Raw genomic sequence first — 22,949 nt, forward strand, 5'->3', positions numbered from 1 at the left:
GGATCCTGGCTGCTTGTGTCATTGCCATCAGCATCACCATTTTTAGCGATAAGTCTTTCAGTGTTAGGCTGTGTAGTGGTTCCATGAGTCTTATCTTTTGTAATACAAGTTTCACATCCCAGGTCGTTGCGTACCTGGGTGTAGAAGGGCGCAAGTTGAAGACTCCCCGCAGAAATCTGTTGACAAGTGGGTGATTGCCCATTCTGCAGCCTTCCACCATAATTCCTATTGCAGATAGAGTCCCTCTCACCGTGTTAATGCTTTCATAACCCACATTCCTTTGAAAGTTACGAGACAGAAAGTTTAATATATCTGCTATAGATGGTGCAATGGGATTAATGTTCCCTCTACTACAAAAGAGTGTCCACCTCTTGATGTGAGTGTTGTATTGTCTACCTGTTGCTGGTTTCCAAGAGGCCATAATGATTTCCGTACCTTCTTTTAGATATGCCACGTTCTCTAAGTTGTTTCCGGACAACTGACAAGCCATCAAATTTGTGTGTTTCATTATTGGGTGTTCCTCAGCAGTTGACGGATGCATTAGCACATTTTTCCTTCTCTGTATGACCCGAGGGTCGTCTACTAGCATCCGAAGGAGCACCCCCATCCACGGTTGTGATAGCCAAAGTGGCACTATGATCCATCCTCTGGTCCTTTCCTCCCTTAACTTCAGCAGACATCTAGAGATCAGAGAGAAGGGAGGAAAGAGGTAAACCAATTTAAATTTAGCCCACGGAATTGTAACTGCATCAATATATGCAGCCTCTGGATCTGGTGTCCATGCACAGAATGGAGTCATTTGTTTGTTCAAACGTGAAGCGAATAGGTCTATACAAGGATTCCCAAATATAGAACACAATTCCTTAAATATCATCTCATTCAGCTGCCACTCATGTCCGTCATTAAAGTAACATGATGCTTCGTCGGCCATGACGTTACATTTGCCTGGTATGTGGGAAGCTGTCAGCCATACCCCATTACTAAGACACCATTCCCAGATGTTCCTACTAATGTCATCACAAACTATTGACTTAACACCTCCCATCTCATTCATGTAATTAATCGCTGTGGTGTTATCACATAACGTGTAAACCTCTAAGGAGATGTGTAAAAGATCTCAATGAGAATAACATAGCCAATAATTCACGCATTAATGTGCGAACGCACCTCTTCAGGGGACCATCTGCCATTGGTAGTGATGCTATTTTGGCAACCTGCCCATCCTAGATTTTAAGCATCTGTGAACAACTCAGTATCTGGTGCATTTCTGAATATTTTCCTGTTTTGATTCTCCAATTCCTTAATCCACCAGTTTAAATATGTTCTAATCTCCTCTGTAATGTTCATCCATCTATTAAAGTCTCCACATGCCTCTTCCAAAGCCTTGATCTTTGCTCTTTCCATCCTCCTATAGTGCATCTTCCCCATCTCTACAGCTGGGATTGCTGCCACCAGCAGGCCAATCACTCTTGCCACAATTCTAATTTTTTCTTTGTCTATTGACTAAAAGAGAGTAATGCTGTATAATCTCATCCCTCCTACGCGCCGGCAAGGTAACTGTCATGGCCACCAAATCTATCACGTTACCTAAATACTCAATACGCGTAGTGGGACTTAAAACAGATTTCTCCACATTTATGCAGAAACCTACACTCTGCAACAACTGAATGTTGTCATTCATGCAATCAAAACATCTCGGCAAAGAGCTACTATACAGAAGCGTATCGTCAATATAACTAGTGATGTTGTGGCTTTTATGCCTAAGTGTAGAGAAAACTGGCTTCAGAAGTTTTGTAAATAGACGAGGACCATCCGAAAACCCGTTAGGTAGACGTGAACTGGTAAATCTTATCCAACCATCTAAAACACAGATATTTTTGTTGTTCCTCTGCAATTTTTACTGAATAATAGGCTTTCTTAAGGTCTATAGAAGCCATATATAATCTCCTTGACTAAGCAACTGTAATACTTGTTCAAAATTTTCTATTTTAAAATGAGTATATTCTACATGCCTGTTCAGTTTTCAAGATTTAACACCATCCTATAATCCCCCGTCTTATTCTTCCTCAGAAAAACTGGTGAAAGTATTTGTTGATCCTGTCCATGTGTCTCTATGATGGCCTTTATCTCTAACAATTTTTTAACCTCCTAATGCATAATCAGTTTATCTTCCTCACTAAAGACATACTGTATATCCTCTCTAAATAAATATCCGATATTAGCTTCATCTATATTCAGATGACAATGTTCCACCATATCCAAAATGAACAGGTCACTTGTAATCACACGCCATTTATTGATAAACTTGTGAAGTTGCCCAGCCTCAAATTGTTCTTTCACCTGGGTTAATGCCGGGGGATATGTTGACCCCAGCCTCTCACGTTTTTTGTTGTCCAAGCTTGAGCAGGGTAGGAGCGCCTGTGTTCACACCACTGGAGGGCATCCTGCGAAAACCATACGGCTGATATCTGGATGGGAATCCACAGGAGGAGGCCTTGGCAAAAAAGTTACATTGTTTACCTCCACCAAATCTGCCACTGCTTGCAGTCCAAGATGTAGGCTTCTTAAAAGTGAATTTAGTTTTCAGCCTTTCTGCCTCCTCAATATTTCTGTTGGCTTGTGACAGGTCATCCCCAAACAATAGACCCGTCATGGGAGCCTTGTCAGCACACAAATGAGAATATTTGGGATTAATGTCCCTCTTTATGATATGTCGCCTGTTCAAGTTATTTCTGTAGTGGGCATTACCCAATAATGCTAATGCACCATTGAGCATGGCCACCTCATTTGCAATAATTTGGTGCTCTTCATCACGTGCCACCTTGTTTAGCACAGTAAGCGATTTTACAACAATAGTAGCTGCCTTGGTAATATCTTTTTTCCCACTTCCCTTAAGCGGAAGTCTGCCTTCTTTGCCTCTGCAGGCAGTGCGTCCAGGACCTTTGGGTTGCAATCCATTTGAGTTAATGCATGGCAGTTATTTGGTCTAAATGTCACCTCATCCTCTACAATGGCTTTGTAATCTTCCTGCCTCATGCCATTAATAAACAGGTGGTTCACCATTGCAGCAATTTCCTTGTCAAGTTCTTCTGAGACAGTTTCCATGGGTTCATAATTCTTAGCACCTTGTAACAATATACTATCATGAGGAACATCCCTCTGGATTTCCTCTTCCTCATCACTGTCCTCCCTCAGTGGAGTTCTAAATCCAGAAAATCCTGCCTGTGATTCCTGAGAATCAGGCATCAAAGTATTATTTGACACCTACAGGGGAGCATTGTTATGAACTGCTTTTGACTTCACAGCCCCATTTTCCTTCTTAAGCTTGTCCATGTCTTTCCTCAACTCAGTCAAAGCATCCATAATCATGCCCAAAGAAGGCGCATTGCTGTCTTCACCAGCGTATTTTGGAGAAGGGGAAGGTGACCGAGAGTAACTTAACCTCTCATGACGAGTAGAACGGCTCTTAGATCTGGATCTTTCTTCATGTTTACTCCCCTTGTGTAGTCCCTTTACCTTAGCTGAGGTGCGTGGCAAGCTGGTAGTTCTGAATCTCTCAGGACTGGGGCAAGCATCAGAAGGCGTCCTAGACATGGCGGCTAATGTTAACAATATGCCACCCCTTTTAACAGCAGTTCCTTTTATAACCCCACGGGTGCCTTAACCTCACACACAGGGTAACTTTAAATCAAAAACTCCTTCCTTATAATAATCTGGGAAGTCAAATGCCCCCAGGCTTGTAAATAAGGCAATATTCCTCTTGCCCCAATAATGGGTAACAAGATGGAACCATCTCGCATCTATGTCGGCTCACGAGTGCCCAAATATTGTTATATATATATAGCATAAAATATTTGCCAATAATCCGCCTTATACCAAGTAACGGATATCATATAACCAATAATCCGCCCTTATACAAGGTAACGGATATTTATAGTCCATAATCCGCCCTTAAATCAGGTAACGGATTCAAGTAGGCAACACTCCGCCCTTATCAGGTAACGGATATCCATAGGCAATACTCCGCCCTATAATCAGGTAACGGATAACTCAAGACAATATTCCATCCTTATAACAGGTAATGGAAACCATAATACACAATCCAAACAAGAAAACTGTAATATTCCTATCACTCCTCGATAACAGAAGTCGTAACAACAGAACAGGAGGCAGGACCGACGTCCGTCTTGTGTGGTGTCTGTGTAGTAACTGACTGTGTGGCAAAGTGTAGTGTATCTCATGTGAACGGCACCATCTAGCAGACTAGTGATTTGCCGAAGTAAAATTTGTAGCATTGGTTGCCTCTTCCAGCTTTTCATTGTTGCCTTCTCATTCCTCACTTGATCCAGGTCAGATGTATTATTTCCACATGTATTTTGCAGACACCACCTCTATTACAGTTCATTTCCTTCTCTCACCTGCTCTCACATTACATGCTGCAGCCCCACACAGTGCTGTTTTTTTTTTTTTTTTTTTTTTTATGTAGGAAGGGCACTGGCCAAGGGCAACAAAAATCTAATAAAAAAATGCCCACTGAAATGCCAGTCCCATAAAAGGGTCAAAGCAGTGGTCAAAAATTGATGGATAAGTGTCTTGAAACCTCCCTCTTGAAGGAATTCAAGTCATAGGAAGATGGAAATACAGAAGCAGGCAGGGAGTTCCAGAGTTTACCAGAGAAAGGGATGAATGATTGAGAATACTGGTTAACTCTTGTGTTAGAGAGGTGGACAGAATAGGGGTGAGAGAAAGAAGAAAGTCTTGTGCAGCGAGGCTGCGGAAGGAGGGGAGGCATGCAGTTAGCAAGATCAGAAGAGCAGTTAGCATGAAAATAGCGGTAGAAGACAGCTAGATATGCAACATTGCGGCGATGAGAGAGAGGCTGAAGACAGTCAGTTAGAGGAGAGGAGTTGATGAGATGAAAAGCTTTTGATTCCACCCTGTCTAGAAAAGCAGTTTCAGTGGAACCCCGCCAGACATGTGAAGCATACTCCATACATGGACGGATAAGGCCCTTGTACAGAGTTAGCAGCTGGGGGGGTGAGAAAAACTGGCGGAGACGTCTCAGAACACCTAACTTCATAGAAGCTGTTTTAGCTAGAGATGAGATGTGAAGTTTCCAGTTCAGATTATAAGTAAAGGACAGACTGAGGATGTTCAGTGTAGAAGAGGGGGACAGTTGAGTGTCATTGAAGAAGAGGGGATAGTTGTCTTGGAAGGATGTGTCGAGTTGATAGATGGAGGAATTGAGTTTTTGAGGCATTGAACAATACCAAGTTTGCTCTGCCCCAATCAGAAATTTTAGAAAGATCAGAAGTCAGGCGTTCTGTGGCTTCCCTGCGTGAAATGTTTACCTCCTGAAGGGTTGGACGTCTATGAAAAGACGTGGAAAAGTGCAGGGTGGTATCACCAGCGTAGGAGTGGATAGGACAAGAAGTTTGGTTTAGATCATTAATGAATAATAAGAAGAGAGTGGGTGACAGGACAGAACCCTGAGGAACACCACTGTTAATAGATTTAGGAGAAGAACAGTGACTGTCTACCACAGCAGCAATAGAACGGTCAGAAAGGAAACTTGAGATGAAGTTACAGAGAGAAGGATAGAAACCGTAGGAGGATAGTTTGGAAATCAAAGCTTTGTGCCAGACTCTATCAAAAGCTTTTGATATGTCCAAGGCAACAGCAAAAGTTTCACCAAAATCTCTAAAAGAGGATGACCAAGACTCAGTAAGGAAAGCCAGAAGATCACCAGTAGAGCGGCCTTGACGGAACCCATACTGGCGATCAGATAGAAGGTTGTGAAGTGATAGATGTTTAAGAATCTTCCTGTTGAGGATAGATTCAAAAACTTTAGATAGGCAGGAAATTAAAGCAATAGGACAGTAGTTTGAGGGATTAGAACGGTCACCCTTTTTAGGAACAGGTTGAATGTAGGCAAACTTCCAGCAAGAAGGAAAGGTAGATGGTGACAGACAGAGCTGAAAGAGTTTGACTAGGCAAGGTGCAAGCACGGAGGCACAGTTTCGGAGAACAATAGGAGGGACCCCATCAGGTCCATAAGCCGTCTGAGGGTTTAGGCCAGCGAGGGCATGGAAAACATCATTGCGAAGAATTTTAATAGGTGGCATGAAGTAGTCAGAGGGTGGAGGAGAGGGAGGAACAAGCCCAGAATCGTCCAAGGTAGTGTTTTTAGCAAAGGTTTGAGCAAAGAGTTCAGCTTTAGGAATAGATGTGATAGCAGTGGTGCCATCTGGTTGAAATAGAAGAGGGAGAGAAGAAGAAGCAAAGTTATTGGAGATTTCTGGCTAGATGCCAGAAATCACGAGGGGAGTTAGATCTTGAAAGGTTTGACATTTTCTGTTAATGAAGGAGTTTTTGGCTAGTTAGAGAACAGACTTGACATGGTTCCAGGCAGAAATATAAAGTGCATGAGATTCTGGTGATGGAAGGCTTAAGTACCTTTTGTGGGCCACCTCTCTATCATGTATAGCACAAGAACAAGCTGTGTTAAACCAAGGTTTAGAAGGTTTAGGACGAGAAAAAGAGTGAGGAATGTACGCCTCCATGCCAGACACTATCACCTCTGTTATACGCTCAGCACACAAAGACGGGTCTCTGACACGGAAGCAGTAGTCATTCCAAGGAAAATCAGCAAAATACCTCCTCAGGTCCCCCCAACTAGCAGAGGCAAAACGCCAGAGGCACCTTCGCTTAGGGGGATCCTGAGGAGGGATTGGAGTGATAGGACAAGATAAAGATATGAGATTGTGATCGGAGGAGCCCAACGGAGAAGAAAGGGTGACAGCATAAGCAGAAGGATTAGAGGTCAGGAAAAGGTCAAGAATGTTGGGCGTATCTCCAAGACGGTCAGGAATACGAGTAGGGTGTTGCACCAATTGCTCTTGGTCGTGGAGGATAGCAAAGTTGTAGGCTAGTTCACCAGGATGGTCAGTGAAGGGAGAGGAAAGCCAAAGCTGGTGGTGAACATTGAAGTCTCCAAGAATGGAGATCTCTGCAAAAGGGAAGAGGGTCAGAATGTGCTCCACTTTGGAAGTTAAGTAGTCAAAGAATTTCTTATAGTCAGAGGAGTTAGGTGAGAGGTATACAGCACAGATAAATTTAGTATGAGAGTGACTCTGTAGTCATAGCCAGATGGTGGAAAACTCGGAAGATTCAAGAGCGTGGGCACGAGAGCAGGTTAAGTCATTGCGCACATAAACGCAGCATCCAGCTTTGGATCGAAAATGAGGATAGAGAAAGTAGGAGGGAACAGAAAAGGGGCTACTGTCAGTTGCCTCAGACACCTGAGTTTCGGTGAGGAAAAAAAGATGAGGTTTAGAAGAGGAGAGGTGGTGTTCTACAGATTGAAAATTAGATCTTAGACTGCGAATGTTGCAGAAGTTAATGAAGAAAAAGTTGAGGGGGCTGTCAAGACACTTAGGGTCGTCGACAAAAAGACAGTCCGACCTGGGGACATTTATGGTCCCCTCCCCAGATGGGGACTCCGAGGCTGGTGTAGGAGTCGCCATGATGATTTAAAAAATTTTGAGTGAAGGGTGTGTGTGTTATTAGGTGCTTGTAGATTTGTGTGGAGGAAGAGAGTTGTCTTTAGAGGGCAGGCTGTGACTGCCCCCTTGTGTTGTGAGACACAAAGGGAAATGTTGTGAGGTCACAGCTGGGTTTAATGATAAGTTCACAGCACCCCCTGAACAGTGCTTTAGACCTCACTGGGAGTAATTATCGTTTTGGCAGGTGTCTACTGCCTCCTCCTGTGAGGAGGCAGTAGACTTCCTTGTATAACCAGCTCTGCATTCATTAAAAGCATTCTATATTTCTCCCTTTTCTCTTCATACTTCTTTCATGCAGTTTCATTCTACTTCTGCTTATCTTCTGAAGCAGTATAATATTCAAAACACCTAACTTGTAACAGCTGTATGTCTTGCTTCTCTGTCAGCCACCAGTGCAGTATTCTTTTTTTTAATACCAGTTGGTTCACATTCCACTGTACTACCAACTTTCACCAGACTCCCCTCTATCTGTATTAAATGAAAACACTCAGTTTCAGACTCCTCATTGGCCTTCCCAAGCACCAGCAGTTTTAGCACAATGGCACAAGACGGGTAGGACATGGTGCCTCTCGACCTCGAGCTTCTGGCTGAGCTGGAGGAGGAAGCAACCTCTCACTATACTGAGGAGGATAACCAGTTTACAGAGGTAGTGTGTATGTCTGTTGTTACACATGTGTGGTGCTTTGTTTCAGCTTTCCTTTTTTATTGAGACATCAGCTTGATGTGTGTGCATGCTCAAGTGTGGATGCTTTGTTTCATCTGCCTCTTTTGTTAAGATATCAGCCTAGAGTAATGAAAATTACTTCACATCACTGGGATGGATATTCAGTCACAAAGGAGTATAGTTGCTGAAGCCAAGCTGATCTGCAAGTTGTGCTCTCTGCATGCTCTCCACCTCCTTCCCCTATCTTTTGAAAATATTGGTATGAAAACATAATGTATGATATCAAAGTATTAACTTTTAGAAAAAAAAATAGTTTAAAGAAATAGACCAGTTATTTACACAACTCATTCATACGCCTGTGTTTCATATCACGTCACTGACTTGCATCACGTCTCCACTGGTGAGTCAGCAGGCATGACTGCCTAACCTAGACACAATCAGTGGCCAGTGGGAGCAGCAGCAAGTGAACTGTAAGAGTTTTTAAAAAGAAAACTGCTTGTAATCCACCACCAGATCAATATGGGTGTTTGCTGCTATTGTATATTACCCATGCAAATCAGTTCACACTGTTTGATGTGTAGCTTATTTTATCTTTCCTCCAGGCAGAGAAAATTTGCACAGTTCACAGGCAGTCTCAACAAAAGAAAATGGCCAAGATAAAGCATGTGTATACACACACACACACACACACACACACACACACACACACACACACACACACACACACACACACACACACACACACACACACACACACACACACACACTTTGTTGATTCATTCCATCTGTAAGCACCCCCACTCTCCCATAGATCACATTAGAACAGAAGTTTGAGGGTTGTGGAAAGTGTGATATTTCCTGCCACAAACACTGTGTGGAGTATGTCGTCCTAAGGTTAAGTGGTGGGACTTTGGCTGACACATGGTGGCAGTTAGAGGAAAATGCCATCATTATTGGAGCAAGACAGCTGAAGGAACAGAACCCCATGATTCTTCTGGATGTCAGTGTGAGTGGCGGAGCATATCATGCTCTCCAGAAGCCTCAAACCTAGAAGCCAGGTGATATACTGTAACTCAGTTTACTCCAGTTTGGTGGCACATTTTCTTGTATGCAGTCCTGATTTGTACCATACAGTCACTCTGTGTAAGTCTCTGACATCATGAGAAATTTGTGCACTTGTATATGCATGCATCACAAAATGCTGCAGATGGGATGAGGTAAGTGATACTTCATAAAAAGACACATATTTCTCAAGAAAAGTAATTAAAACCGACCCATATTGTCAATCAAAGCAAGTGGGAAGAACTTGAGTATTGCCATTTAGTAACTATTTTTCCCATGCAGCTTCTCTGTGGTGAATACAGTGGTAAAAGTAACTAACATGCAACTCAGCAATCATGTCAAGATGTGCTGGCTGGACTTCTTTTACTCTATCCTTTCACCTCCCTGTGATTCTCTTCTATTACTCTATCACCTTTCACCTTACTTGTTCAGCACTTCTGTCAGCTTTTCCTGCTCTCATTCACCTTAAATCTACTTGCAAAAAGTCCCTCCCTCCGTTAGGTGTTGGTCAGACATCACTCTACCTTTTCCTCATCATTCACAGGCAATATTTTTACTGCTTCCCTGACACTGGTGGTGACAATTCTTCATCTGCTTGCATCACTCAAGTATACTCATCATTATCCTTCTTAAATATAAATATTTCCAGTCACTGTCACTGAAAGCATAGCCCTTACATTCTTCCTCCAATTTAATTTCTTTGAAGTGCACCACACAACCACACCTTAAACTACACACAGTGGAACCTCGGTTTGTGAACATTACTATTTATGAACAAATCACTTCATGAATATTTTTTAAGAATTTTTGCTATGGTTCTTGAACAGTGTTTCTGTGTGTGAATGCACAAACACCCTGCAGACCCCCTCAGCTGGCAAGCACACACACACTGTTGTGTTTTGGCATGCCTGCTGTGAACATTGTGATTATCACACACTGGCAAGTCACCCAAGTCAGGTGCCTTCCCAGCTGTTGGAGAGGAGCTAGACCTGGATCTCCTTTACCCCATTCCACCTCTAGTAAATTGCATGCCTTCTTATTTAGCTGGCCTCTTTTTACTTTCACTTTCAGGATGGTTATAAAGATGATAATGATTGGAGAAAAGACACCATCTCGTCTTGCACCAAACATGCACTGGCTGGAAGGAAATACTAGAGCAGGACTGTAAAGGAGGGATTTTTCTGCATAACAGTATGTGCTCTGTTGTCCAATTACATTTCACCTCATGTCCCATTGTCTGGATGCCCAAAGAAAGAGTGCATCTGTTAGACAGGTTTATAAGACGTGAGGTTGTCAAGAATTCCTGGATCACAGACACAAGGTGGAATTTGGAAAGCATGTGCTGTCATGAGTAGTGCAACAATCCCCATTTTACACAGACTTGTATGCTCAAATATTTCCTTCCAGCCAACCCATGCCTGGTGCAAGGCAAGATTTTGTCTTTTCCTCTCAAATAATTCTTTCCAACCATTCTGAAAGTTGAAATAGGAAGTGGCAGACTTAATTAATTTATGAAGGCATGTGATTTAGAGATGGAGTAAGGTAAGGGCTCCCAGGTCAAACAGCTGGGAAGACACCTGACCTTCATATCAGTGACATGATATAGCCTGATGTCCAAGAAACTTACACCTTTCTGTGGTTACTGTAACTTCATTCTTGTCAAAGAAAAAAAAATAATAATAATAATGCAGTTTCTGAGGTTGGAATAGATTAATTGTATTTTAATTAATTTAAATGGGAAAACTTGTTTTGGTTTGTGAACTGAGGTTTCTACTGTACATAGATCCCAACAAAGTTTAGAATCCCCTGAATCCCTCCTCTCTACTCTATAGCAGCTCCTTGTCTCCTTGTCTATGAAATGACCAGTATTTGATATGTTCCAGCACTGCAAGAAGAGCCTGCCTAAGCCGCCAATACTCCCTGCTGACAGATTTGACCGCAACAGACAGTGCAGAGGCAACTTTAGGCATCAAGACTACAGGAAGGAAGGAGGCTGCAGGGATCAAGGGGAGTACAGAGGTCATGGGAATTATAGGGATCGTGGGAATTACAGGGATCACAGGAGGGAATATTCTGACCACAGGCAAGGGAGGTTTGTCAGTGACCACAGAGATCATGATGACAGCAGAAGGGATAGCAAGAAGAGGAAGTACAGGTCTGAGAAGGAGAGTGATGAGTATGGAAGAAGGAATTACCAGTCCAGCAAATACTACAATGGGTGGGGGGGGGGGTGTCATCCTGTTGAGTTTTGTGAATCCAGTGGCTGGTATATTTATCTTTCATCAGGGACTTCACACAAGTTTCCACGCCATTAATTCTTTGAGCAGTAACCAAAAGTTACTGACATTTAATTTACATTTAAATGCCTGCCTGCCTGTCTGTTCATATCTTTCTCTCACAACGTACTCACCATTCACTTGTGAACATTTAGATTTTTAGGAAATATTTTTGAGCAAGTTCCTTCATCACAAGGCAACCATCTACTAAAAAGAAAGAAAAATGGAATATATGTTGGGATTTCCTTGATTGCTTTTGGTGTTAGTGACTTTCCAGAGTGACAATACAAGTGTTATCCTCACTACAAGTCATGCACTATATATAACATCACTGAGTATCTTTTCTCTCATTTTCATATAAATGTTTGTAACATTTTCATATAAATGTATGCTAACTTTTATGTGGACTTACTGTAAGATTTTTTAAAAGTAAAGTATTTTTCCAATTTACGATTATATACTAAAAACCTCCAAGAAAAGTATTTTTCCAATTCACGATTATATACTAAACCTTCACCTCCAAGATAAGACGTGATGGTTCATAACGTGCACAGGAATGGCATCCAACAAAGTAATGTTGCCAAAGCCTCCAGTAATCCAGAACCTTAAAAAAGTTGCAACCCTCACTTTAGTCTGAAATTTTTATACTGTATGTCTGCATAATTATCAAGTTACATCCCCATGCAGCCTCAGCACACCAAGGCAAGGAGATACCGTGAAGGATTAGACCAAACATTAACACAGGTAAATCTTTAAACTTACACTAAATCTTAAGATGGCAAGGCAACAACTACTTTGTTGGATACTGTTGTAATATGTAGTTTTTATTCTCACCCAAACTTTCTGGCATAAATTAAGGATGAATGATGAATAAGGCTGCCACAATTTGTAAAGAAAATACTGACTGATGTTAATAATATGGATTTAAGAAGTAAATGTAAAATAAACCTCTGCATGAATAACAAGACTTTTCTGTAGAATGTGTTGGTTAGTGTGGTGATGACTGCTGCTGCTGCTGCTGCTACCGCTGCAGGTCAAGTGGCTTCTTGGGACTGTGCGTCACAGTACTCCTTGATTTCTGAAATAAACATTGAATCATTACTACAGTGTTTAGTGCATCCACTGAAATTCCATCTACTTATGCATCAGTCTGACATTCTCCAAGAGAGGCAGCCAAGACATCTATGTAACCCTACAAGCAATGCCTTAAGGCCAACTGAAATCATTCTAACTGGGAAAAGTAAGATGTAAAGGGAGCAGGTATCCATTTATTAATTCTTCAAATCTTTTGTTCATTTCTTGTTCCTAAATAAATATCAGCTTGGCAATGGAGAAGTAATGAAAGTGAAAAGTGTTAAAAGGAAAGGGTAACATACATATCTATTCTACATTCATAATCACAAAACCTCTCAGATTTCAAACAAGAGTTCACTGCTTCACCTGCACAAAAAGTAATACAGGTGAGTGGGAAGGAAGACCAGCGAGACTTAGTGATAAAACATGGCCTTGTGCTGATTATTCAGGAAGAGACCAGAGATTAGCACACAAGAAATTAACCAAGAGGACAAAGAATATATGATTACATGAGCAGGGAAAATGGAGGATGGTGATGTGCAACAATGAAGGGAAAAAAAACCACATGTTTAGAAAGATGTATCATCTCTTCAACATTTCAAACCACTTCTATTTTACATTGCTCCTCTATTTACACTTTATCTCATTTTCCTTGACATTGTTTATAGTTCTTGTGACTGCCTGCCTCATTTTGATGTGAAATCCTACCATCAGGGTCAAGTCTGCAGCCATTCTACTTCATTGAGTCTGGAGTCTGGACTCTGTCTGGTATAAATACCACCTCAAAAGTGCCTGCTATCTCCTCTGTGAACAAGCCAGCAGTAGGGTGTTGGGAAGTCCCACTGTAGGCAGTGCCTGGCTGAGGACTTAAGGCAGCATCACACAAGGCAAATTTCTGCAAGCATGCTGCCTGTTTTGCTGGTGAGACCAGCGACACAGCAAGTTTGGCATCACACAGGGACTGGGCTGTCATGTTGACATCTTGTAATAAATCTTTTGCTCTATTTGGCAGCTCATATAGGCTGTGCAGCACTGCCTCTACAAGCCGTGGCTGCACCCTGCTGGCCATGGTCAGTCACTCTGGGCCCCAGGGTTGAGGTGGCAACAGCGCAAGTAGGTCCTACAGCCAACATGGTGCCCAGATCCACTATAGCTCAATTAATGTGTCGAGCTTTCACACTCCAACAAAACTTAGTGCGGGTCTCCATCACAACACATTGTTTATCTCCCCAGCTGCAGTTGTCAAATAAGCACTGTAAGTAATTTCACAAGCACACACTGGCACATATACTTCATTTTTATAAGTTTTATAGTTGACAGTTTTACTCAAAGTACCACAATATATTTTTATTTAACATGTACAGCTTGTAGTACAGTGGTCATTTAATTTCAAATACTCCCAGCAAGTCTGGTATCACAGCCATATGCCATTCTTCCTGACAGCTCAGTTTGCCCAGCTGGCAGCAAAAATGGGCAGCATACTGGGGGAAATTTGCCCTGTGTGACACTGCCTTTAGTGTGATTAGCTGCACATACTAATATGATGCCAACCCCTACATGCTTAATGTGGGATAAGCTGGCTACAAGATTAGCCAGTCAAGATGTTTGCATGAACTAAATTCATATAATATTCTCCACAATTGTGCAAACAATTGGCACAGCATGAATGAGAGACCACTGACACGGAACACTGATTAGATTGAGTGGAGAGCATATGTAAATAGAAAATGGGACACGAGCCTGTAGGACTCTGTCTGTGGCTTGTCTGCACCTGATCTGCTCAGCTGAATATCTCAGGCACAGGGGGCAGGGGAGGGGATGGGCCGTCATGGTGTGGTGAGGGGCAAACAAGAGGCGGTGGTGTCAGGCTCTTGTGCTGACAAACTTGAGTAAGCCTTTGCAAATGTCCCTTGTGTTGGGGTAGGAGGAGGGATCCATCCTCTCCCCATTAGAGACTCAGGCACCAAGGTGAATTTGAAATTAACCTTAGGCAATGTTTTTGTGCAGTGTGTGTGTGTGTGTGTGTGTGTGTGTACACACACACACACACACACACACACACACACACACACACACACACACACAGTCTTTACTACCTCCTTTGTGGGGGTGGTGGCCTGGAACAAAGATTGAATTCCAGATAAAGAATCTTCTATTTAAAACAACACTTACTGTTTGCAATGTCTTTGTATGCCTGAGTGACAGCAGCACCTGGCTCTTGTGTCGGAATGTTGGTGCCTTCATCACACGCCTGGGCCACCCGGGGGTCCAGCGGCAGCTGGCCAAGCAGTGGCATCTCAGTATCCTCTGCCAGCTGGGGGTCACATCCCAGTAGTGGCAGGGAAGACGGCCGTCTTGGTCTGAAATTCATGGTGCATCAAGATAAGACAAGCCTGACATACTCCTCTTAAGATGGCTTACCTAATACAAGATTTGCAAGATTTCTTATTGAAAAATTTTTGTTTCATCCTGGCAGAAAAATTGTGTATTTTTTTTTGTTCTGTTAATTTCATTTAAACTGGTTGACTTTTGTATTGCCAAAAATCTTCCATTGATAAGAAAGGTGTGGTCTGCCGCCATCAATCTTGTCCCTTTACACAACACACATGAATTCCCACCTAGCCAAGAGGTGGTCTTGGTTGCAAGGAGTCTATGATTGCTGCTGGATCCCAGCTACATCACCACCACTCTTTGCTGCTGACACACAAATGAACAGGTGAGAGGCACCACACATCTCACTCACCTTACACTTGGGGCACACAAAGGTGGTCATGTTCTCCACCAGGCCAATGATGGGAATGTTCACTTTCCTGCAGAATGTGATTTCCTTCCTCACATCCAGCAGAGCCACTTCCTGGTGAGGGAAACAAGTCACATGAAGGGAAGGTACAACTCCGCCTTCCTAACCAAAGAAACTGACATTAACGCCAGAGTCAGAGTCAAGCACTACTTTGTGCACATGAACTGAGTATGTGGACTGCTATCATTGTAGACAGAAAGGGGAACTGCATCAAGCTCAAAGATGAAGGAATTGTGTCAAGCTTGAGCTCAGCCCCAACACAGATGACCAGCATGTGGAGAGAACACTGCATGCTTTTATGAAAGTCAACTAACATTTATGCTTACTTTTAAAATTCCCACATGATAATGATGGAGGTCTTTAAGTGGTATAAGGAAAATCACAAGTGTGAAAGAAAATCCTGAAAGTCAGTAATGAGGACAGGTCAAGAAACAACAGGCTCAAACCCAATAAAGTTAGATTTGAAAGAGAGATACAAAGAAATTGGTTATCAAGTAGTGATAGATGAAAGAAACAGGCTTAGTAAAAAGGTTATTAGTGCTGAGTCATTAAGGACAAGTAAAGACAAATTTATGGATGAGGAGGATAGATGGAAATGGAAGGGTATATTTCATACAGGGACTGCCATGTGTGGGCTTCTTGTAGCTTCCCTCATCTCATGTTGTTATATTCTAAGCAATCCCACATCAAACACTACTAATTCTTCCCTCACACTTTCTCCACTGTACTCATTTCAAACCTCACATCAATATATTCAGTCTTACATCCACAGCTACATGCTTAAACACTACCTCGTCAATCACTTCAACATTAAAAACTACATTACTCTCCTGTCACCCAACATCCTTATACACTTACATTTCTTAAAGTAAACAAGATACATGAAATAAAAGAAATTAAAAAAACCTCACGATGATAATTCTTGATTCCACATAAAACTCAACGGTTTGACAAAATCAGCAACGCTTCTCCTTTGACCATTTCCCTGGAGTGACTGCAGGGTTGGTGTCATGTACAAGTCTCCTCCAGTTAACCATTTCTGTCCCTTTCATGTTCCTCTGTGCCTCCTATCCTTTGCTGTTCTACCACAATCTCATCCCTCCATCTCACTCTTCCCCTCAGTGGCTTTCTCCAGGCTCCTTTAATTGGCTTCTGGTCTCCTCTTCTTACAAAACCAAAGACACTAGAGGTAACCTATTTCTACTACTTACCATCTTTCTTGGGTCCCTTCCAGATGACAGTGTCGTCTGCACTGTTGAGCAGGAACCCAACGGACATGACAGCCAGATTGTCAGACACATACTGAAAGGGTACACTGTCTTGTCATATATAAAGGATTTATCTGAAGTGTCTGTCATATACAAATGATCTATCTAAAGAGTACCTGTTATATACAAATGATTTAGTTGAAGAGTGTGTGCCAACAAATTATTTATGTGAAGTATTTATCCATCATATACAAATAATTATCTGAATCAAATAAAAAATAAATACAAATAAATAAAAAAATACATGAAAATAGAAAGCAGAGTTTCTTCCCAGAGTAACAAGGTAGGTAATACTTAATGTGAAGGATAATTAAGAAGAAAAAAAAAAAAAAATTTTAACTACTGTAACTCTGTGGGCTGAAGTACAAAAATGCTTAAAATGATCTAGCATGAGACAGCATTTCTGGTGCACAACTACAGGGAAAAATAACGGGAGCATTTTGTTCACACCACAGAATACTACTGGGAAAACTCTAACCTGGTTTAAGAAATTTATAAAAAGGGGGAAAAAAAAAGGAAACAGCATTTCTGGTTCACAACTACAGGGAAATAACAGGAGCATTTGTTCACACCACTGTACTATTGGGAAAACTCTAACCTGGTTTAAGAAATTTATAAGAAGGGAAAAAAAGGAAAAAGGAAAATGGGAAACTATTTTGACATGATGGAAGTGTTAAATCTTCAAGTAAAAAAAAATAAAACAAAATAAATAAATAAAAAAAAATAAATAAATAAAAAGGACTGACTGACACACACACACACACACACACACACACAAACACACACACACACACACTTTTACACTAATACCATTGAAGCTTATCCCAGGTTATCAGATTTTCCTCAACAGTACAAAACCTAACATAGGAACCTGGAAGTTGCCACCTACCACAGGGCACCAGCCAACACCTGAAGAGTGGACCTTCTCCTCTGCTGTCCCCAACACCCGCGGCTGAGACGGCCCACAGATGTCAATGTCAAGGAACCCCACCTGCCAGGGAGACAATGGAGGGGCAATGTTACCACAGGAAGGATGACCGGGAAGACTGAACAACTCACACGATCCTTATACAGGGTGTCCTTGAGTTACACTTGTCCACTTGTTGAGTGACGTGCAGGATGCATTGTTAGTATGAAGCTGTTGACAAGTAAGATCATTGTATTTAATGCATTGGGAAGAATAATAATGCAATGTGGCAAAGGTATGGCTATATTGGAAGTGAGTGAGCCATAAGTAGCTGCATTTTCTATTGTACTTTTGTTAAGGTGATCTGTTTTCTGTTTCATCTGATGAAAAGCAATGAGACAAGCAGCAGCACTGGCTGTGCTTCAGTGCAGTTTTGCCAGTGTTACTGCAGTTCAAGAACATTTGTGGGTGACATTACAACAGTGGTGAGCTCTGTTCCTGGGCTGCATCATAAACATTATTTTGGCATGTCAGAACCATCCTACGTAGGCAGTGAACCTGACACACACTTCCTTCCTCAGTCTATTGCCACATGATGAAGCATGCCTTCACTACACTCACCAGTTCACTAATTCTTTGTATTGTTTTTATCTTTTATTTCATTTAGAAAAAGACTGTTTGGTGCAGTATGTGTGTGTGGTGTACTATAAAAAGTAAGTGAGCATATTGGAGGGCATGCTGCTACCCCCACTGTAAGTGTACTACTGGAAAAAAAAAAAAAAAAAAAAAAAAAAAATATATATATATATATATATATATATATATATATATATATATATATATATATATATATATATATATATATATATATATATAATTTAAAAAATGAGCAAAGCAAAATGCACGTAATTATGAAATGGGTGAAGTGAAGATTGCCATGAACTGAGGACTCCCTGTGTTGGCCCATATTCAGGAACCCTGGTCTCACCACTACTACTTTCCAAGGCCACAAAGATGATAAGCTGGGTTCTCAAGAGTGGTTTTCCTATTAGTAGATTTGTTAATCTGTCACTTGAACCATAAAGACACACTTAAAAACCTGTATCACTCCAAGCAGAGCTCTTGGAAAGTAGTGGGGCACACAAATATTTAAGAATATTGTTCATGAGTCAAGGTCAACTCACTTCACTGCTAACTAACTGTTTCATTTAGTTTTTTTTTGGTATTTTTTATTTATTTATTTATTTATTTTTTAACTAACTTACCACTTGTAATAAATTTTAATGCTTTATTTTTACAGTCAATGAATATTTATTTTTTTGGATAGTTTTCTAGTTTTACTTTTTATGTCAGTCACTTACAATGTCTAAACTACATTTTATACAGATGTATTCTTATTTACATACAAACATGTGTTCAGTGTTTGATGCACAGCCATGCAACACTCAATAAAAAGTTCTCTCTCAATCTGTCATGATGCTCAGTACAGTGGTCAGCTAACCTCACTGACACCAGAGAGCATCACTGCACTGCTCACTAAGCAAAGGAGGGCTGCGTTCAGACCTGTCCCGTCCTACAAGAGGCTCTGACCAAAGGAAAAGAAGCAGAGAGAGAGAGAGAGAGAGAGAGAGAGAGAGAGAGAGAGAGAGAGAGAGAGAGAGAGAGAGAGAGAGAGAGAGAGAGAGAGAGAGAGAGAGAGAGAGAGAGAGAGAGAGAGAGAGAGAGAGAGAGAGAGAGAGAGAGAGAGAGAGAGAGAGAGAGAGAGAGAGAGAGAGAGAGAGAGAGAGAGAGAGAGAGAGAGAGAGAGAGAGAGAGAGAGAGAGACTAAAGGTGCCAGTCCCTAAAAGGAACAAAAATATCCAAAATCAAGTGGAGAGATCTCTTCCAGCCTCCCTCTTGAGAGATTTCAAGTCACAGGCAAGAGGGAATGCAGCAGCAAGCAGGAGTTTGAGTTTACAATTAACAGTTACTACAGTATATCGATGGGTTACTGCATTTCATCACTTTCACCATCCTACATTTCAATTCCTCTCTTACAAAGCACAGCAAATCTTTGATACACTAATTCTTCTCGCTGTCCACTCTGCTCACACCACAGGCATCCCTTCAGTAACTCATTTCTACTGTTTCAATCCTACTTCAATAACTTTTCATCTATATTCAATAAAATAAATAAATAATAGCAACCACTCTGCACTAAATAAATTTCAAAACTAACACCAGCTCACATCCTGATCACTCAACTAATCAGCACTAAACATGAGACACCGTCAGTGTGACACAAACAACAGTGAGTGGAAGGGTGACATGGAGTGTGGCAGTGCAGCTCACCTCCTTGGAGTCATCGAAGGCCAAGGTAAGGCCCAGCATGGCACTCACAGTGGACTTGCCCAAGCCTCCCTTGCCAGACAGCACCAGCACCTTGTTCTTGACAGATGCCAGGCGCTCCCTCACCACCACCAGGTCTGTGCACCATATGCCATCATTATGATTTTTTATTTTTACTTTCATTTTATTTATTTATTTTTCTATACAAGAGGGGCACTGGCCAAGGGCAACAAAAAGAGCAAAGGAGAAAGTCTATTGATGTGTCAGTCCCAAAAGAAGTGTCAAAAATGTCATCCAATATTGGAGGATGTGTCATGAAGCCTCCCTCTTGAAAGAGCTCAAGTCATAGGAAAGAGTAAATACAGAAGCAGGGAGTTCCTGATTTTACCAGAGAAAGTGATTAATTATTTAGAATACTAGTTAACTCTTACATTAGAGAGGTGGACAGAATAGGGGTGAGAGAAAGAAGAAAGTCTAGTGCTGCGAGGCCATGGGAGGAGGGGAGGTATACAGTTAGCAAGATCAGAAGAGCAGTCAGTGTGAAAAATGTGGTAGAGGATAGCAAGGGATGCAATAATGTGCCAATGAGAGAGAGGCTGAAGACAGTCAGTTAGGGGTGAGTAGTTGATAAGATGAAATGCTTTTGACACTAAACAAAAATTAGCAACTGTTGTGTATTGAAGCATCTCACTCATGTTATCAATAAGGTGTACTGAAGCATTTCATCAGATGTATCAGTGAAGCGTTTCACCAAAGGGGTTCAGAACCTCCTGGCCAGACATGAACCTTACACAGGGGAGTGAATACCTTTGTAGGCAAGACTTGAGTGGGAGTAAAAAAAGTGAGCACTTACTCTCTTCCACCTCACACAGTCCCTCCACACTAAAGCAACCAAGGCATAGTACATTTCATGGCTATAAATCAAATAAAAACTAATATACATACTAGTTAAGCTTGCAATAAAACCTGTGCAAAGACCAAGCATAAGATATCACAGGAAATCATTGCCAAACACAGCTTTTTTTCATCCAAGTCTCTTAGTACTGGTATAACAAGAAGCAATGGATGTGATACAGTGTCTTGTAGGACAGCCTGAGGATAGGTAAAAAGAGTGGTTTGGTGCCCCAGGAGTATTGCATGAACATGTCTGATACACCCAGTGAGCCAACTTACTTATGGCATACACAAAGATATGAAATAAAAAGTTTGTCCAGCAATCCAGCCGTCTATAAGTGTGTGATGCCCACTCCTAAAAACTTCCCCCACAGGACAAGAATGGCAGTGTCCATTGATTCCTGTCCTTGATTGCTCTAATCCTCACCTTATCTCCCCTCCCACACTCCAGCAAGACAGAGCTCTCCACAGCAAGGCTTCCATACATCAAGTCCACAGGCTGACTCATACCAGGTACAGCATCAGGACTCACTTCAAAACTTTCTACACTAAGCAAGGCTCACCATTTTCTACAGTAGGCAAGATTTCAACAACAAAATTCAAATCATAAAACATCCAGACAGAGGAGAGCCACAGGAAGGTGAAAGTAAAGCATAAAGAAGTATGTATGAGTGAGTGAGACAGTTGCCAGTGAGGACAGAAGCCTTCAAACAGCCTTGAGGGAGTGACTGGGTGGAGGGAGGTGGAGACTCTTCTGCCGTGGCTGCCCCTCCTGCAGGATGCGCTTATGATGCAGTTAACTTTAAGTGAATGCAGGAACAGAAATACACTAGAGAGGAAAAAAAAGAGATGAGAAAGACTGAGAAACAAATGGAACACAAACCATAAAGAGAAATGAAAAGAAAAAATACAAGAGTAAAATAAGAAACAAACAAAAGAAAGAAGGAGAAATATATTAGCAGGACAGAGGCACCAGTACAGGACACACACTGCACATAACAAAGCTGCCATTACAGATTACATCCAACATTACACTCAACATGGGCAGCTGAGTTCCTGGAAACTAGACACACTAATCTTATAACACTTCCACCAATCAAACCCAACTCAGCCATCACTCATAAGAACAAAAGAACACAAGGGAAACGGCAGGAAGCCATCAGGCCTACAAGTGGGAGTCCCTGTACGAAACATACCTACCTATTTCCACCATTCTCATCAAAAAATTTGTCTAATCTTTTAAAACTTGCTATTTGATTCATCCACTACTCTATCTAATAACCAATTTCTTCCTATCACTTTTCACTGATCATTCTCATCTATACATTTGTCTAATCTTGTTTCATAGCTCCCTAATGACTCAGCACTAACAACCTGGTCACAGATTCTATTCCATCTGTTCACCACTCTATTGAGAACCTATTTCTTCCTCACTGTTTAAAAGCAGCATTAATGTACACAATTCTTTGCCTCAAGCCCCAGGTGTGTGTGTGTGTGTGTGTGCGTGCGTGCGTGCGTGCGTGCATGCGTGTGTGTGTTGTTGAGGGTCTGGCCAAGGATAACAGAAACTAAAGGCGTCAGATCCTGAAGGAGACAGTGAAAGCAGTCCAAAATTACCTGGAGAAATGTCTTGAAGCTTCACTCCCTCTCAAAGAAGTTAAAGTCACAGACAGGAGTAAATACAGAAGAAACAGGGAGTTCCAGAATTTACCAGTGAAGCTTGCCAGTGTGAGTCCAAAGTGAGGCAGAGGACATGTTCACTGCTGTACAACTTTTCCACTGGTCATCTACACAACTTTTTAAACAATTTCTTGAATAATTGTGTAGCTTAAAAACAATATAACGTGCTATTCTTTGTCTACTTTCTGTGCATCCAGTAAGCAGTTTTCTTGTGCTCTGAATGTTAACAAGGGACAGTCAATACATTGGAAGTGTTCCCAACATAGCACCTGTCACTATGTTACTGGGTACACCCTGAAAAGTTTTGTTCATGATACAACACAAATTTGCAACTTCATAATCAACTTTGAAAGCCTACACGGTAATAATGCAATTAAAAAAGTAAGTGAAGGAAGGAATAACTTCCTACCATTACCAAAAAGATCAAGCTA

At 41.5% G+C, this 22,949-nt stretch overlaps 2 protein-coding genes across 9 annotated transcripts in view; one reads left to right on the forward strand and one right to left on the reverse strand.

Annotated features, from left to right (window-relative positions):
* Positions 1 to 12,668, forward strand: part of LOC135097414 (GTP-binding protein 10-like) — a 32,014-nt gene extending 19,346 nt beyond the window's left edge. For all 8 annotated transcript variants that reach the window (XM_063999266.1, XM_063999261.1, XM_063999265.1 and 5 more), the window contains 2 exons: positions 8,057 to 8,211; positions 11,175 to 12,668. Coding sequence is in view for 3 of the 8 variants with exons in the window: in XM_063999259.1 (XP_063855329.1) it covers positions 8,125 to 8,211; positions 11,175 to 11,606 (519 nt within the window). In the remaining 5 variants the exon portion in view is untranslated. The remainder of the gene's footprint in view (positions 1 to 8,056; positions 8,212 to 11,174) is intronic.
* Positions 12,473 to 21,346, reverse strand: LOC135097404 (cytosolic Fe-S cluster assembly factor NUBP1 homolog). Its single transcript, XM_063999249.1, is given in 10 exon segments — positions 12,473 to 12,645; positions 14,814 to 14,970; positions 14,972 to 15,001; positions 15,385 to 15,495; positions 16,653 to 16,743; positions 17,573 to 17,700; positions 19,948 to 20,081; positions 20,798 to 20,826; positions 20,960 to 21,036; positions 21,266 to 21,346. Coding segments are annotated over 10 exon segments (882 nt in total). The 3' UTR covers positions 12,473 to 12,601.
* Positions 21,347 to 22,949: the final 1,603 nt, after the last annotated feature.

This window comes from Scylla paramamosain, unplaced genomic scaffold, assembly GCF_035594125.1.
Source record: "Scylla paramamosain isolate STU-SP2022 unplaced genomic scaffold, ASM3559412v1 Contig19, whole genome shotgun sequence".
NCBI lineage: Eukaryota > Metazoa > Arthropoda > Malacostraca > Decapoda > Portunidae > Scylla > Scylla paramamosain.